At 40.4% G+C, this 19,053-nt stretch overlaps 1 protein-coding gene across 2 annotated transcripts in view; it reads left to right on the forward strand.

Annotated features, from left to right (window-relative positions):
* Window positions 1–19,053, forward strand: part of fam13a (family with sequence similarity 13 member A) — a 90,955-nt gene that overhangs the window by 30,791 nt on the left and 41,111 nt on the right. For both annotated transcript variants that reach the window (XM_080456309.1, XM_080456310.1), the window contains exons 8-9: window positions 5,104–5,360; window positions 14,349–14,393. In XM_080456309.1, the coding sequence (XP_080312435.1) occupies window positions 5,104–5,360; window positions 14,349–14,393 (302 nt within the window). The remainder of the gene's footprint in view (window positions 1–5,103; window positions 5,361–14,348; window positions 14,394–19,053) is intronic.

Genomic DNA, 19,053 nt, shown 5'->3' on the forward strand with positions numbered 1-19,053 from the left:
TTTTCTTTTTTTAACGTTTGTTTATTGGATTTTGACAGAAGCATTCATTGCATACATACTACAACATATATCATTGCATTGCCTCATATAGATCCTAATTAAGAAAAAAATGTTACATGACAACATTGTTTTAGTCCCCCCCCCAGTGCTGATGAGTCTAACCATTTAAGCAATAATTTATACTTAGTTGCATCACGGTGTTGTGTGGAATGCTTTGTGAGCTTGTACATGACAGTCATTAAGTATTCATATCTGTTAAGACTCTGCATTCACACTGTTACTACCACAGGCCACTGAAATTCATGTTTCCCTGGCTGTTATAAGCACAGGCATGGGCCAAGACTGCATCCGTTGAATGCTGTCTAATATCACGTGGAGCGCCAGAGACAAGATAATAGAAGTGCTGAACTACAATGATGCCAGATTTTGCGAGAGAAATAAGCAATCAGGTCTATGAAAACAAGCCCAAAAGACTAGGCCACATGAGCACTTTAAACATATCCATAGGCTATTTGAAAATAGCCGATCTACAAGGTCACAGCATGTCGCAATGCGACACTCTGTGAGCTTGTAGATCTGCTATTTCTTTATAAGTTTTTTGAATAATTATGAATATTTTTGAAACATTTGAACAACACAAATCTTGTTTGGCGGTCCCTGGCCACAAAATATTTTTCAGATGGGGGTCTGCGGACAAATACATATTAATTTGGGGGTCCTTGACATGGAAATGGCTTGAGAAACACATTTAGAAAGTAAGCCCAAATAAGCAACTACACTTTAGAAACAAGTCCCAAAAAACGCAACCCACAACTACCAATAATTTACAGAAAAACATGCCCAAAGTCGCTTATAATAAGCAGACCTGGCAACACTGCTGAACTAGCTGACAATGGGATTAAGCTTGGTGGAGTGGAAAAATAAGGCCTTGTTGATGGAGGATGTTTTGTCTTCTTCTGGAAGTCAATGACATTTACCATTGCTTATTTTTATCTCTCTGCCAGGCCCAAGGTCAGGAACAGAGATTTTGTTTTCAGGAGATCCAATTGAAATTTCTTTCACCATTTTGCATATATTCAAAACGTTTTGCTGCTACTCCTACTAATTTTGTCCACAACCCACAAATCGCTACTCATTGTCTCTAGATTCATGTGATAAACATGTATCAATGATGAAATTTCTTAATGACAAATGTTGATTTTTTGAGGATTTTTTCGATAGTCATTTGAAATAATAATTCAAAACAAAATGTAGGAAACCAAAAAGTAAGGGAATATTTACTCGCGACCTATGAAAATGGGCCTATAGGTAAAAGACCACTACACACACATTAGTTCTTGTGATTAATGAAAGTTGTCTTGATTTAAAGCCATCATTTATTTGGAATTAGGCCATTTGTCAGACTAATCGGTGTGTAACCTAAACCTACATAGATTATATCAAAAGGAATGCGACCACACTGGAGTTTGAAGATATATTACGGTGTGGATTTCACAGTGCACCCACAAATCAGCAAACATTTGCGAAACATCCTCACTGTTCAGCAGAGTACTATTTCTTGTAATAGACACAATTCACTCTCCGAAACATACTTGGTGTGCGACGGTTCCTACCTCTTCACAACAGCCGATCACTGTTATCAACATTAGTTCGCTCCTTTGGCACTCGTAAACCACTCCCACAATCCCCTGTTGATAAACTAGATGGCTGCTTCATTGCTCTAACAACGTTATTAATCACAGCTGTTAATATTAACCTTTATGACTGAACAATTCACATAGCTGACGAATAAAAGCCATCCTTTCCCATTATGCGGCGTGTGGATTACCTCCAAAACTCCTCCCTGCTGGCTGTATTTCAGCCTTTATCTTAATGATATGGCTGCCTGGCCTGACATTGTTAATAACCTGTGTCACTGGCTGGGAGCAATGTGGACCGGAGCTGAATCATGTAGCTAGACTGATGAGTATTAAAATACATTGTCTGTACTTTGATCTGACCATTCGTGATGGCAGGTGAAAGCCTTTGATTTCTTTGTAAAAAGAAAACTTTGGAGACACCTAAAATGACAGATGGCATATCAGTATGTTATTGGCACATTAACAACACTTAGTTCTGCACGCATGCACCGTGAGAATAATGTGCAGCTCATTATGTTCTGCACTATGACGACAAAGTATGAATTATTAGCATATTAGCATAATCATCTTTGTGAATTTTATTGCTCTGTTAGGCTGTAAATTAACCTAGTTTGTCAGGAAAAAGGAGACGTGTGTTTGCTGTACGCCCCCGAGCAGAGTACGCCCCAGAGCTGGAGGGCCTGGCACATGAAAATGCTGTCTCTCTCGGTTGTGAAACCTGTCAATAAAATGTGTGCAATCTTCCCAGAAAGGAAACCTGCCCTACATTTTTCAAAGCTTCAGCGTTAGTCTGTCTCAGGCAATCTTATATTTAAAAAGTGCCATACACGTGTCAATCATAGCATTGCCTTTAACGTAAATGTCCTGTATTGTGGCTTGTTGTTCACCAGGAAAGCAACACATTCCAAAGGTATTTGTAAACAGTGCAATAATGCAAAGAGAGTGCAGACCTCCACCAAGGCCTACAAATGTCCCCAATTTGATCGTTAGGCCTGCTGGTGGCACTAGATAAAAGGTGGTGGGGTCACCAAAATCTTTAGGTTCCTTCCTCTTGGGAGCATGGTTGTGCACATCAAATGTTGTGTCTGTACATCTAAGGGGTCAAGAGAATTCTCATTTGAAAATGTAAAGTTTGGCCTGATGGTGGTGTTAGAGGAAAGGTCAGGGGGTCAGCAAAATCAACAGGTTTCTTCTTCATGGGAGCATGAAAATCCACAGCAAATGTAATGGCAACTGGGCACTGGCCATTATTTTGTAGGTGTGTTCGGTGTCTTGACAGGTAGATAAACATACAGAAACAGAAACTGCAGTAAGCCTGAAGATGCAGGTACAGCAGTGTACTTACCTAGGGGGGGAAGCATAATAACTGGGTCAAATCATGACTAGTTAACTACTTTCAACCTGGTGTCCCTATATTGTAGGGCATGTATGGGCAAATGTCTTGTTCTTTTTTTCTCCTGTTTTTTAATGTTGCCGTGTTGAGATTTTCATCACATGCTTCAATATGATTAGCTAATCCTTGATTTAGAAACCAGGTCACTTCCTCTTTTTTTGCTCAAAGAGGTCAATCTGGCCCTTATTCCATCAACTTCCTTCTTCAATGTTGTTGTTTTGTTTGAATTTAGTTTGAACCTTGTATGGGTGAAACAGGAAATGTATGAACACAATGTCACATTTTTTACAAACTTGATGCACACAATGTTTCATTAACTATAATTATTTATTTATACAACTAAATTCATTTGTGTTTTATCTAATTATAATTAAAGATAGTATGTTTTTTTTGTGTGAAAACATTAAAGCTATATTCATACAGTTTACAGTTTACAGTTTAGGCATTTAGCAGACTCTTAATCCAGAGCGATTTACAGTAAGCAGGGACACAAGATAACACATCATAATACACATAATACATCAAATGCATAAAAATAGTAATCTAATAATAAAGTAATTAGTAATACATAAGTAAACCAATAATCTAATAATAACTAATACATACAGTACGTAAACCATAGCTATAGAGTACTCATTGCTATAGAGTGTTCAATAACAGGGGTCTCCCTGTCTCTCCAATTCCTTAAAAAAACATTCATTTTCTGGTGGGTTGCCAGTTTTATCCAATCAGCATAGAGTACCCATTTGCAAAATGCATTTTGTGTTTACTGAAGAGCTGGAGAGACAGAGAGACCCCTATTACTGAACAAACATTCTAGTCTAATCAGCAATGATTACTACAGTATCAGAATATAGGGCTATTTAACGCTTATTTGAACAAAAATCACTTAATAGACAAATGTGGGACTGGGACCTAACTATGGATTGTTGCGAAAGGTTTCTCCCTACGGCATGCTGTGGAGGACAAATTTAGCTCAATCAAATAACAAGTACTGAGGGGAAAAATCCATACCAGCAGAGCTAAAGAGAACTTTGGGGGCTATTTCCACCATCACCCCCATTAACTTGGTCAACCCCTGGCTAGATGGAGGCATCATTCATAGAGTGTAGGCAAAACAATTAGTTTAGGCTCCAAATAGAAATGTTCCACTGATCATTGTAAAACAAAAATAAGCAGAGCCTCTTAACCAGATAAATCCTAAATACTTTGTTGACCAGGGTCCCACAGGAGTCTGTACTTGGCCCTTTCCTTTGCCGATCTGCCAGCTCACAACACGTGACAAAATGATGCGATGTGAGCTTGTACAGAAGATCTGCTATTTCACAGAATGTTCGCCTATTATGCAATGCCCAGAATAGGGACGCTATGTGGGTAATTCAGTGTTTAAGCTACAGACTACTATTTATAGCCAAGCTTTTATTCAAAATCATTGGCTTTTTCCTGTTATCAATACTTCAAACCCATTTTAGAGCCAGTCTGCTGTCGGGTAGGAGAGATAGAATGCTCATTTAGGTCCTTTTGCCAGACAGGCACAAGCCTACAATATGCACACCAAGAGACCAGGCAGCTCATTATAAATGTTATGCATTCTCTGTCTCCATGCAACTATCACTCTTGTAAAAGTGTAACTTGGTTTACTTGCAATGTAAAAAAATAAATAATAATAGTCTGTCATTAGGTTGAGGTTCTACTAAAGTAATGCATGGCAGCAGACGGCTGATGTAATTTATACCCAGTCTGTGTCAGCAAGGTAAGACAAACATGATTGTAACCCTTCAGTTTTACAGGCTGGGAGCTCATTTGCTGCCATGCTTTTATTGGTCTTTTATTACCCCCACTCTGCCTCACCACAGCACATCCTCAAATGCAATGGTTCATAGTAACCTGAGCAAAGGTTGATAGTTATGATAGCACTAATGATGAGCTGTATGGGTCTACACACCCTTGTATTTGAATGGATATGCTAAAACTGAAATACTATCCGGTACGTATCGCTTACCTCATAACTTCTCAGATTTCCCCCGTCACGAGACTCACCTGTTGTTCACCTCCATGTCTGTTCCACAGGTGAGGAAGGGGAATACTGAGAATATATTACAGCCCATAGTACCCCATCCCAGCCCCTCTATTGGCCTGCCCCATGTGAGGCCCTTGCCTGTACCGCTGTCTCTCACCCTGACCCCGGAAGTGAGGAGCCCCAGCCCAATGGAGATGATGGAGACGACTGCCTCACACCCAGGTCACCACCGAGGCACCCCGGACAATGGAACTTTCCGGACCCCCTCTGACATCACCCCGTCCGGGAGTCTAGAGGCCCTTAATAGGTCAGTGCTTATGATAAAAAAAAATGAGAATGAGACGCATCATCATGCCTTATTTGATGTCTGAGCCCAGTCTTTACATTGCTTACTGTCTTCTTGGACAATTCAAAATCAAGGTCCCAGTGCCAAGTCAGCTGAGAACCACTTCTCTACATTCTCGTAGCAATTTCTTTTCAGCAAGAAACCAGCCAGAAAGAAACTAAACTACACAATGCATTCATTGTGTAGTTTAGTATCAACTCCAAGCCAGAACAGCTGAGGGTGGGGATTATGTTTTCGCCCCTGTCCGTGTGTCTGTCTATCTGTCACCGCTGGACCGATCAGCATGAAACTTTGCACGCGCACTCGCAGTAGGCCAATTAACACATCGGGTCCCTTACTTCTTAGAGTGTTCATGGGTGATTCCAGTGCTGCTCCAGCCCCCTCCCCCCCCGTGTGGAAAAAAACGAAAAAAAACTAAAAGACTGAAAACACGGTTTGAACCGTGTTCGGCACCAAAGCGCTACTCTGTGAAAACACGGTTTGAACCGTGTTTGGCACCCAATGTGTTAAGAACGTCCACCCCAAATTCAAATTGGACTCTTGGTGTCGCTACAGCAGGCCATTTCACCTTTTGGCCTGCACCCTGCTTTCCTTAGAATATGACGCAACTCCCCATATAGGCCCCACCCATTTGTGCCTGATTAGCCATTTTACGTTGTTCAAATTACACATTATCTCTTGAGTCATGTGATAAAAATTGTTCAGTCAGAATTGCCATATTCCATTCTGATTGTCTATGATTGGCTTCCAACTTTGCGGGAGGGGCCCATTTTGCAGAAAATGTCTCGAAGTGGCCTGCGAACAATCTGATTGTACAAATTATGTCAGTGTTTTAAACAATACCCATATTTAACCTGTTAACACGGTACCAGCACAGCATTCCCATGTGGAATCCTAGGTAAGGCATAACCTAAGTGTGGTAAATAGGTTATGGCCACTGTTTGCGTAGATGACATGTCATATCACCCTTGGGGTGTGGGTGAAGAATCCGGAGCATCCGGCTGCCATCTCACATCTGAGGGGCTAAAGCTGTGTTGCAATGAGCTGCTGTCATGTCAAAAAGCGTATTCTAAGTACCTGAAACCAGAGCCATTCAGTCTCAAGTGTCTCCAGCCCTGGGAATAGCAAGGCTACAGCTGTGTCTCTCTGTTGTTGGGGAGGATGCAGCTTGGATGAGCACTGGCCCTAGCTAGCAAGCTAACACACCTGGACCTGATTGAATCAGAATTATGGCCTTCAAAATAAGCATATAAGAGAGAAGTAAGTATAAAATATAATAAAATGATATCTAGTCTAGTGAACAGTATTTGATGTATTATACCTAATGCGACAAGACAAGTCCGTGTATCATCTTCTACTGTATTGCACAGACCAACTATAAATATAAATGTTTTTCCAACACACTAAATTGAGAACGAATGAGGCTGTTATACTATCATTGCAGCTTATCCAATATACCAGTGACATTTCATAAGATACTAATGAGTGATCAAATAATGTCAGCACCATATACAGTGTGATATAACACAGTAGTTCACTCAGCAGACACCTAGTTGAGATTTATCTTGGTGCCACCCCCTGTGAGCTTGTAGTTCTGCTATTTTCAGCAAACAGAGTATAAATTAAGCATAATTTTGCAGACAGACAGACAGACAGGATGGATTACAGTACCCTGCCACACACATTGCTGTGCAAAGGTTTCTATATTAGTGGGTCAATGAGTAACTGGAGCTGGAACTGTGTATCATCAACATTGCTAATTCAATTGCCTGTATAATTTCCAACAGCACCAGGCTACTCAAAAAAAAAGTTTTAGTAGATTTAGTTCTTGTATTGGACCCAAACTAGTGAAAATAGCAGATCTACAAGCTCACAACGTCGTTTTGCGCCGCGTTGTGAGCTTATAGATCTGCTATTTTCACGACTTCTTAAACTTTTAAAATGTTTTATTTATGGAAATAATTAGATTTTGTTTTTGAAAAATGTTTTTGATTGGTGAAAATGTTCGATTTTTTTGTTTGAACTTTATTTAAAATCTTTTTATATATATATATATTTATTTGTTTAAATGTAGGAAACGGAAAGAAGGAGATATTTACTCACGACCCATAAAAATTGGTCCACGACCCAAAGATGGGTCCCAACCCACTGTTTGGGAAACGGTGGTCTATACTGTACCTGGCAAATAAAACAGATTTCTTTCATGTGCCAGGCTGATCACTACTGTACAGCTCTTTTTATAGTTTGGGTGTCCTCTGCATGTCTCCATTAAGTGGCAACAGCTTTCCACACCACTACAGGGTGGCTGTAAATCTCTGGGGCAGTGGGGGGCTAGTGGCCACACCCTAAAAATCGACTCATCAGGTCGTATATGGGTGACTGATCCAGTGTCAGTATGACAGGGGACCTCCAGCAATGTGCGTACTCAGTCTGGCTTTGCTGGCATACACTCTGGCTCTCTCCTTGTGCGAGCAATGCAACACAAGCTGACTATTGCATGGCAGCTACAGTGGAGCACATGACTCTGAGGAGTGCCCCATGTTTATGGATGTTAGTAGTGACACATTTAAAGTGCTTGACTTATCAAGGACACTGCAAAACACTTTTGATTCTGGATCAAATTGTCTCTTAAAGGTATAATTTTATTGTGAGTTTTTAAACTTAAAGTGACGTAGGCTAAAGCACCGTTCAGATCAAAGATTCTCGAGCCTTGTTTAAACTTGCAACCACCTGCAACAGAATCCCCCAAACATTCTATAACTGGATAGTCCACATCAAGGTGACAAACGAAGACTAACGGAAATGACTGTGTGTGCGTACACGCACATCTCACAGTATTTCCCAACAAAATATCAATGTGTATTTTTCTTGTGGTGTTTCCTAAACACTACATGAATTACATGTGTTATGATTTTATTTTATGACTTTGTAAAGGCATTCCTGAGGATATGGGAACATAATAGTTGCGAGGGTAGTTGACAGTCACATACAAACAAGACACGGCCGCACGTGCATGCACACACACACACACAGTGAAAGATCATCGCCTCATTAAAGCATGAGAGAGTAAAATCAGCAAAAACGTTGAGAAGTGGAAAAAGCATGCCGAAAAACAGAATTTTAGGTGTAATGCAAACATTAGGAGTTGGCAATTGCCATACCCGTGGACCCTAAATGACGCCCCTGCTATGCTCTTTTTGGACGGAATGCACTACATTTCAGTGATAATCTTCTATGTGTGATTGAAAACAAAGAGAATGCAAGTCAAAATATGGATTAACCACATGAAAACTAGCGTCCCTATTCTGGACATGTCATAATAGGCAAAAATAGCCGGTCTACAAGCTCACAACGTGTCGCAACGCGTTGTAGATCGGCTGTTTTCAGCAAAGAGATTTGATGTAGAAAGAAAAAAGGAGGAGACCACCCCTGGGTGACTGCGGCCAATGTAAATAAATGATAAAATAAATAAATAAGTAACTAAAGTATATAGGGTATAAGTGTGGTTAACATAACACTAGTATCAGTATTAAAAGTGGCTGTGATGTGGAAACACAGCAAATTGGAGATCATGCTCTATGGCTGAGGTTGTGAGGTTAGATATCTGGAAAGAAATCGTATGGCTACTTGTCAGCTTGCTCTCACTTTCCATAGGTATGTGTCAGACATACTGTGTCAGCATACTGTAACACAGAGAGGCCCAAACTGGCCCAAACTGGATTTACCAGAGCCCAGCGTAGAATACCAGATTTTTATTTATTTTTTTCTGTCTTATTTTACTCCAATAAAGTAAAGTTTTGTGATTCCAAAATAAGTTTACAAAAAGTCAGTTTTGGGAGATTATGGAATGGAGGTGTCAATTAGGGTATAATTTATAACTTGTGCAGAAGTCACACACTGTCGTCCAAGTCATAACAAGCTGCTTTGCTTGCCCACATGAGCCTCCTATTTGGCTTTGTGCCGATCTTGTGCAGAAAATAGCAGATTTACAAGCTCACAGCGTGTCCTGCCTGCGATGTGTTGTGATTTGTACATCTGCTGTTTTTTTTTACATGTGACATGATGCGCTCAGGCTTTATGCTCCTGAATTACATGTTTACCGTAATAAACATCTGCCCCCTTCATTCCTCCTGCTTCTGGGTGTCCCTGCTGTCTCTGGGGTCATGGTCAGGTCCCGCTTGGTCTCTCTCCCATCAGTTCAAATCACCCATCTCAGCACCCATCTCAGGGTCTGTGTTTGGGTGAGAGGCTTTTCTCCATATTGAACCTCTCGCTGAAAATGCAATAGCTTGATAGTAGAATTAAATGGAAAATTTATTCCCTGCAAAACGTTCCCCCAATTCACTCTGGCTTATATACAGTATATCAGAGTATTGCTTCAATGTGCTTTTATAATTTATAGTGGTGCAAATCAATTTAAGTAAAGCACATTATTGGCATGTACACCATGAACAGATATATTCTTATTATGATGAACGTTGTAATATCCCTCAGCTACAGTATACTGTAACTAGTACTGTACTGTACTTTCCAAGCCAGGGCCCACCAGCCCTGCAGAACCAACATAGTGGTGTCTTGTGAACGTATAGGCTTTTGGGGGCGTTGCACAGTCACCACACAGGGGATGCATGCAGGCTTTTGTACGCAGCTGTCACGGTTCACTGAATTATGTGATGTAACCCTGTGGTTTCTCAGAAGCCCATTGTAAGCAGGTGGGAGTGAGGAACGTTGCGGTGTGGTGTGAGCGATGGGCATTGTGGGCCATCTGTGAGGAAGTGTCATCCATCAGAATGATAGCTTGACTAACCAGCCTGGAGTTTACTTAACCATTATAGCTGGCTCAAACCAGTTCTCATGCAACTTGGTAGAAATAATACTCATGGCAACGCACTTTTCATTAACCCATTAAGACCGGGAAAGTATCTGTGTAATCTTTAAGATTTCTTTGGCTATTCAAAAGTAGCAGATATACAAGCATACATGTAGATCTGCTATATTTTGAAAGATCGTGGAAAATGTGTGCAAATCTTTGAATATATGCTTTTTAAACTTTTAAAGCGAACATTTGTAACTCAAATCTTTGCTTTTGGTGGTCCCTGGAACAAAATATTTTACAAATGTTCGCTTAAACAAATATATATTCAAAGATTTGCACAAAATGTCACGAATTTTCAAAAATAGCAGATCTACAATTTTTCTGCTATTTTTGAATCGCCAAAGAAATCACGATGCATTCCCGGTCTTAATGGGTTAATAAAAGCTCAATCTTAAACAAAAGCAGCCTCTGCATTATGGCAACCTGTACGTAGAATATACGACTAAGACACTGTATTAATTATAATTTAATTGATCTTTTGTTGCCTTCAATCTTTCATCTATCTTGTTTGCTCTTGATCCTCTTAGTAAGTAAGGGTACTACTGATAAATCCTAGCAGGTCTAAAGGTAATTGAACATTTTCGGCAACACTTTACTTAAAGGTTGGGTCTATAATGCATTATTATACGCTTATAAGGCATTATAACACTTGTTATAAATGTTTATAGTCATGCATGACAACTTATAGCAACGTTTGTAACGCATTTTAAGTGCTTGTCCTAATCCATTATAAGCTCAGTGGAACAGCACATTATAACTACCGTAGTTATAAAGTGTCTTTGTTATAAGTTGTTATGCATAATTATAAACATTTATATCACATGTTATGAAGCATTATAATGCATTATGATGCATTGTAATGCATATAAATGGGATTATAATGTATTATAGACCCGACCTTTAAGTAAAGTGTTACCAGGGAGTTATAATGCATTATGACCAGCACTTATAAATTATAGTATTATAAGTTATAATACTTCATAAACCTTGTTATAAGTTCTTATGCATAATTATAAACATTTATAACAGGTGTTATAATGCCTTAGAAGTGCATTATAAATGTTGTTATAACGCATTATAGACCCGACCTTAAAGGGATATTTCACTTTCAAAAAAACTTTGGGTCATTTTATCGTCTACCCAGGCTTTTGTGAGCCCTCCAGACCGTTTTTAAGTTGCTTGATTCATTATTTAGATAATTAATATTCATTTTATCAGACACGCCCCCTTCCTATACAAACCCATTATAACTTCAAACTCCATTTTTAACATGTTAGATTCATCAAAAACACCCGTTCTTGGTTCTGGTGACTCACCCTGCCCTCCTAATACGCGAGGGGGCCGTGTTTTTTCGATAACTTTTTTCAATTATTATTATAATTTTTTTATCGTATTTAATTTTTTCAATTTTCAAAAAAATATATTAAAAATAAATGAAAAAAGTAATCGAAAAAACACGGCCCCTCGCGTATTAGGAGGGCAGGGTGAGTCACCAGAACCAAGGACAGGTGTTTTTGATGAATCTAACATGTTAAAAATGAAGTTTTAAGTTATAATGGGTTTGTATAGGAAGGGGGCGTGTCTGATAAAATGAATATCAAATATCTAAATAATGAATCAAGTAACTTAAAAACGGTCTGGAGGGCTCACAAAAGCCTGGGTAGAAGATAAAATGACCTAAAGTTTTTTTGAAAGTGAAATATCCCTTTAATATAAAGTCGTACCACGTTTTCTATTGACTAGACAAAACAACAACACAGACGTTAACGGGTACTGAAGGCACTTCTATAGTAATAGTCTCCTCAGAAGGCCTTCTACACCCCTGGTTGGCTCAGCATAAGCCCTGAACCATGATGCTATTGTGCTCCTTTAACACCCATGTATATGATGGAATGTACACTTCAGGCAAGGTATAGTAGAGAATGGCTCAAGCAGGATTATCAGCCAAGTGCTTTAGGTTTGGCACAGGCTAACCCTATGCCCCAAGGAATGCTAAGAATGCCCAGCAGCCATGATGATCATCCTTATAAAAGCTGATGTTTTTGGGGGGAGGGGATTTGAGTGTGGGGAGGACATCCCCAGAGACTCTGTCATGGTGGATTTAACAGCCGCTAAGACAGTTTTTAGACCAAACCTAATCAAGGTTGATTTTCTTGCCAGTCCTAGGGGCGGGTACTTATGTCCGCAAGGGGCAACAGCCAACAGCTCAATTCTCGCTGAAGAACAATCAACCCACAGGTTGTCTGGCCTGGGGTACATATGGAGGGTTCCACAGCCCCCACAAGCCAAACCTTGATGCTGTGTGCCAAGCAGGGACGCTGGGGATTGAACCCCAGACCTCCCAAACTCAGGGTGGACACTCTAACCACAAAGACTTTGGTCTAGGTCCTGTATTTGTTATTGATTGATTGATTGATTGATTGATTAATTAATTAATTGAATCATTGATTCATTCATTCATTCATTCTATCTTTCATTCACCATGATGCATCATTCATTCATTCATAAACTCATAGAAAAGAAAATGGCCTTGTTCTACTGTTCTGTCGGTAGTTTTCCGTTTCCTCTTGAGGGGGATCAGGGCTATTCCAAGTCCCCCTGGCACAGCCTGCTCTTTATCCCCTTCAGTAAGGTAGTGGGTAAGCAGGATATCCGCTTTTGCAATTCACGACATCAGTGACGGCACACATTATTTTAATACGCTTGCCAGACTGTATAACACCAGCTAAGAGCATTGGAGTGTGTGTGTGTGTGTGTGTGTGTGTGTGTGTGTGTGTGTGTGTGTGTGTGTGTGTGTGTGTGTGTGTGTGTGTGTGTGTGTGTGTGTGTGTGTGTGTGTGTGTGTGTGTGTGTGTGTGTGTGTGTGTGTGTGTGTGCGGGGTGTTGGGAAGAAAAGAATATTTGCAGCCAAGTTCCTTCCCGCTAGGTATTTACAAATGTGATGTATTAAGTTTCAAATGCAGCTTGTATCATAAGGTGATTTTGTACGTGCGAAAAACCTTGCACTAGAGAACACCCGCACGTATACATACACGCAAGCACACCCAATTCTTCTAGATAGTGTCATGTGAGAAGACTTTGGAAGGTGAGTGAACTTTGGTCCATTTTGATTCCTGACTGACTTGAAACCCAAATCCTTTGTTTTGGACGTGTGTGACTGCTGACTGGCTGAAAGGCCGTGTTTTTTCCCCTCCTACCCACCTTCCTGACACGTCCAGCCCCCTCTTACCGTAAACCACACTGCAGATCGTCACGTACCACAAAACGCCACCGTGCCAAATATTTACTGAGCAGTCCCCCTCAATAACACCTCATTCTTCTCCTGTGTGCTAGAGAGTGATGCCCATTGTTTAGTCTTGAGGATTAAAAGCACACCTACTGTACAACACATGATTAGTGTTAGTGATTGTTTGTGAGTGTTTATTTATTTCCCAGAGCTAATAGACTGTCAAATCCTCAGTGTTAATTTCCCTTCCGAGCAGCGAACGGATGGAATTTGCTCCATTTCTACACCCTTTACATCATGAAGTAAACATATATCTGTGTCAAGTAAACACAGTCAACTACAAATTCTAACAGTTTTCTAAATCCTAACAGTTTTCTGAAAAACCTATGTTGCTATAATAATATCAGTGCTATAATACCGTAATATCAGTGGTTCTCAAACCTTTTCATGTCAAGGACCCCCAAAATTATATGTATTTGGCCGCGGACCCCCATCTAAAATGACACAGATTGAATGGGTTAGTCCAGGAGAACAGTTATAATGCGGCGTTGGCTTGTGTCCCAGTGGTAGGCCACTATCCTACATTCATAGAGCATCAGCGGCGGTGCTCCCCACTTCTCCATAGTTCATAATAATTACCAGAGACAAGCTGAACAAAAGCAGCTGATGTGTAGCACCACGTTGGGTATTGTTGTGCACACAAAAGGCTTTATGGCCGTGTTCAGCCTATACTCTCTCCCAATAACACCAATAGTGATCCAGGAAGGAGAGGTGGGGCACTTATCTGGTTTTAGTAATCTGTAAATACATTCTATTAATTCTCCTTAATTCTCTTTTGTTTTCCCAGATCTCCAGATGAGAGGGAGAGACCAATATCTCCATTCTACGTGAGGTAAGACCATACCGCTACGTAGTGTATGCAACAGGACAACCGTGAGACAGCATGTTGTTTTGGAGACGTTGATAATAAAGAGGACTGTGTGTGTGTGTGTGTGTGTGTGTGTGTGTGTGTGTGTGTGTGTGTGTGTGTGTGTGTGTGTGTGAAGGAGGGAGTGGACACACACACGCAACAGATTGCATTACTATTTTGTTATTGTGGCAGTGCTGGTTGCACACCACAGCACGTGGCTAGGAGACGACATGAAAACTTCCTGTTAAAATCTAATATCCTCTGGTTGTACAATACAGAGAGGGACTGGGTTTGTTTCGGTGTCATGTTATCCAGTATTTTATGTTGTATAACTGGATTTAGTTTGACTATTTACTGGGTGACACACTTTGCAGTGGAGTGGTGCTATTCAGTGTATTAACCAGTATATATAATCCATGGAAAAGCGTTGTAAGGACACAGTGAAAATGTTTTGGTACGTAATGGAACTTTCTCTAATACACAATTGTGAATACAATGTAAACTAGAAAAAGTGCTCCTCGGAGCACAGGTCACCGCCAGATCAGGTAGGTTATTGTGGGCCAGCAATGTTCGGAATCGGAATTCGTCAATCAGGATGGAATATGAAAAATTGGACAGATTCGTCTTGATCATGTGACTTTAGAGATAATGGGCCTGATTCACTAAGCTGTTTACGCCCATATTTTGAACATAACGGAATTTATGCAACTTCTCGCGTTAGTAGTCTGATTCATTCATCTTTTTCTGTCTGTGAATTTTGCGGGAGGTCCGCTCTTTCTGAAGTCTGCTCTGAGGCTGATTTACATGGGATCAACGCTTGCGTATTTCTTTATGCTGCTTTATTCTTCATGCAAAATTAATTACAATATTGCCAAATCTCAAATTAAATATTTATGTGCCCAACATTTGTCAACCCATATAAAAGAAAGAAAAAATATGTCAACGATCTATTGCTTCTATCTATGCATATAGACATGACATGATGCAAATTCAACCGTTTTCTTTTCTTTTCTTTGACGCATTTAGAGTTGAATTATTAGTTCCCTCGAATTATTAGTTCCCTCGGACAAGAATTGTATGACCTCACTGTTATTTTCATGATTTTGATGATGTCTTTATTTTGATCAGAACAGTGTAGATTGGAAATGGGGAGAGAGTCAGGGAATGACACACAGCAAAGGTTCGACCGGGAATCGAACCGAGGACTCGCTGTCAGGCTAGAGCCTATATTATGTGTTATGCGCCTAAACCACTCGGCCATCGGTGCCCCACGCAGGAGCTCTTTTGACACAATACAGAATAAAGCCCCTGCATTTCCTAAACCAAACGTGTGTTTACACATGCAGCTAATAAACGTAACCTGATTCACACCTCTTTGACACCTGAGACCCATGACTCATCGTGCAGCCACCTCTGAACCGTATCCACCATCATTTCCTGTGAAATTACATTACTTAAACTCAAGGTTTGGTAAAGCCCTCTCCAGACCAATCTGAGTCGGCCCGATTTTGGGCCGAATTGGCTTCGGGAAGCGTCGGCCAGTCGGTTAGGGGTCCGTCGGGGGGTCCGTCGGGACCTTTTCGGCCGACCCAGAGCCGACCGAACATGTTCAGCTTTTTAGCCGACTGGTAGCGCAGTGGCAGTGACAACAGAGGGCTGTCGGTGTTGACAGATTATGTGAGAGAAACAAGCGACCATGTCTATGAAAACCTACATTCACTGTTTCTTGTTGTTGCTCCCAGAGAGAGAGAGATTGATTGATTTGCCCTACTTTTGCGCTGTGGTGATTGGGAGCAGGTGTGTAAATTTGTCCAGTGACGGAGTCACATGCATCCGTGTTTATGTATAAATATGTAATGCGCAAGTATGTAAACATGTCTTTCTGAGTGGGAGTTCAAGCATTGCATGAATAGGCTCGTAAAGCAGGGAGATAGTGACAGAGGAAGAGTGGTAGAGAGAGGAAGAGTGGTAGAGAGAGAGAGAGAGAGAGAGAGAGAGAGAGAGAGAGAGAGAGAGAGAGAGAGAGAGAGAGAGAGAGAGACACACCAGGAGCGAGGGAGAGAGAGGAACGGAGAAAGAAAGGGAGAGAGACGGAGAGAGAAAGAAAGGGAGAGAGAAACGGAGGGAGGGAGAAAGCGGCAGAGAGAGAAGGAAAGAGAGAGGGAGAGAAAAAAGGGAGAGTGAAAGATTGAGAGAGAAAGAGCGAGCGAGAGATTGAGGAGACGGAAAGAGGGAGAGAGAACGAGCAATTAAGTGAATTGCTTTCACCTGCTGCTGCTGCTGCTGTGCGGAGTGTGCTACAGGGCATATCTCCGCCAAGCCAGGGTGACCTACCCAGGCTCATGAAATTCATATTCAGGCATAGTAGCCAATTAGAATGAAATCTTCAAAAACGGACTCATATACTGATACAGAACCATATATTGGCTATATATTATGGCTGTCGGGTGGAAATCTTGTATGTTCCTTTTTTATTATTATTTAAAAACAATTTAAAATCGTGAAAATAGCCAATCTACAAGCAGTAATTATTAATAATTAAGAAATACTATATTTTAAAGAGTGAAAAATCAACTAAAGTCATTATTAGTGCAAGTTCATTCACATTTCATTTGAATGAAAATAACTTGTGGGTAAAATACATTCTGTGAATCTAATGTGATTAATGTGACCCCTACTTCAGTCAGTGAAGTCCAGGGCTGAATGTGACATATTGAGACCTATATAACTAAATATTGGTCATTTGCCAACACATTATTTTGTGAAATAAATGGGTAATATTTCACAGATAGTTATACTATTCTTATAATATATTAAAATACAATCATCCTTAACCTTCAAGTTAAATGCATTATTTCCGTGGACTTAAAAATCATTTTTGGACTTAAAAATCGTTATTATTTTTTTGGATGGCCTTCCTGCCCTGGCAGGAAGGCCGGGCAGGGCCTTTGTGCCCTCCAAAAAATTACAACACCAAAGGCCAAGTGGCCTTGCCCCTAAAATGACGAAATTCCAGGCTTGAATGCAATAGATGTACTCTGAGTCTGTTACAAGTAAAAGTCCGGAATTCAACATTTACTTGAGTAAAAGTACTAAAGTATTGGTATAAAAATGTACTTAAAGTACCAAAAGTAAAAGTACAAAAATGTTTGAAAATAGCAGATCTACAAGCTCAGAACGCGTGCATCGCAACACGTTGTGAGCTTGTAGATCTGCTATTTTCAAATAGCTTATAGGTACAAAATAGGGCTAAAGTGGTTAATGTATGTTTCATAATGATTTATATCTGCAAAGTAACTAGTAACTAAACATTTCAAATAATTGTTGTGGAGTACAAGTATAGACAATTGGAAATACTCCAGTAAAGTAAAAGTACCTCAAACTTGTACTTAAGTACAGTACTTGAGTAAATGTACTAGTTACTTTACACCACTGCACGTCAGTGAAGAAAAAACGCTGGGAACATCCCTAAGTGGCTTTGCAGGGAAACAAGCCCAAAGTCGCTTATAATAAGCAGACCTGGCAACGCTGGCACGCTAAAAGTCAAATTAGCACATGAATGGCCAGTCGGCTGACAGACTTAAATGGTAACTTTTGCCAACCGAATACCAGTCTGTTGCAGTCTGGAGTAGTCTGCAATAGTCTGGACGAGTCTGTTTGGTGCGGAGTTGCCTTAATGGATTCGGGTCAGTAAAATTGTCAGTGTACATTTAACTTTCTGTGTTTTAAATAGTAAATCTTTACAGTAGCTATTGCATGTTCTCTCTCTTTCTCTCTCTCTCTCGTGTGCGCGCGTGCGCACACACACACACACACACACACACACACACACACACACACACACACACACACACACACACACACACACACACACACACACACACACACACACACACACACACAATCACCTCTACCTTTGTCTCACCTTAAAAGAATGCTGTTACTTTTTACACTAACTTTAGAGTAGCACAGAATAATGTTTTAGCTTTCCCCCTTTCCATGTTGAGAAATAGTATTTATATGGTCAGGGTTAATGTCCTACTGTGAATTAGTGCTGGATCACCTGAGGACAGGACGCACAGTATTTCGTTTCCTGTGTGAGTGCTTTGCATTGTTTAGTTTTTTGTCCCTCTCCGAGAGATTTCTCAATGCAATCTTGACTTATTTTTTCATAAAAAATAAGTCTTTCATAAAACAGACAAAAGGCACACTCTGGCAAAGGCACACAAACAAGCATGATCACACTTGCACGTATACAGTACAGTTCACACACAAGCACACATGCTTGAGCACGCACTCTTGTACTCGTGCACATACATCCGGACACACAAGCAATCATACATGAGTGTATACCAGTCTGGCGAATTATATCATTGGGATCATTTTCAGAGAGATTTGATGAATGATAGAAACACTGACAGCCAATCAAAAATCTATCCGAATTTACAGGGCATCATGTTCAACACATTATGTTCAACACAGCACTCAAATTCAACATGGCTCATCATTTTGTTTGGTCCTTACTGATGTCCTCTTTGACGATCGGCAGGATACTATCAAATGGATGTTGACACAGATTTGTCTACCGTATATAAGACAACAACACTCGTAACGGTGTTGGATTATGCAATTATGCAAATAT

This window comes from Gymnoscopelus braueri, assembly GCF_963280865.1.
Source record: "Gymnoscopelus braueri genome assembly, chromosome: 2".
NCBI lineage: Eukaryota > Metazoa > Chordata > Actinopteri > Myctophiformes > Myctophidae > Gymnoscopelus > Gymnoscopelus braueri.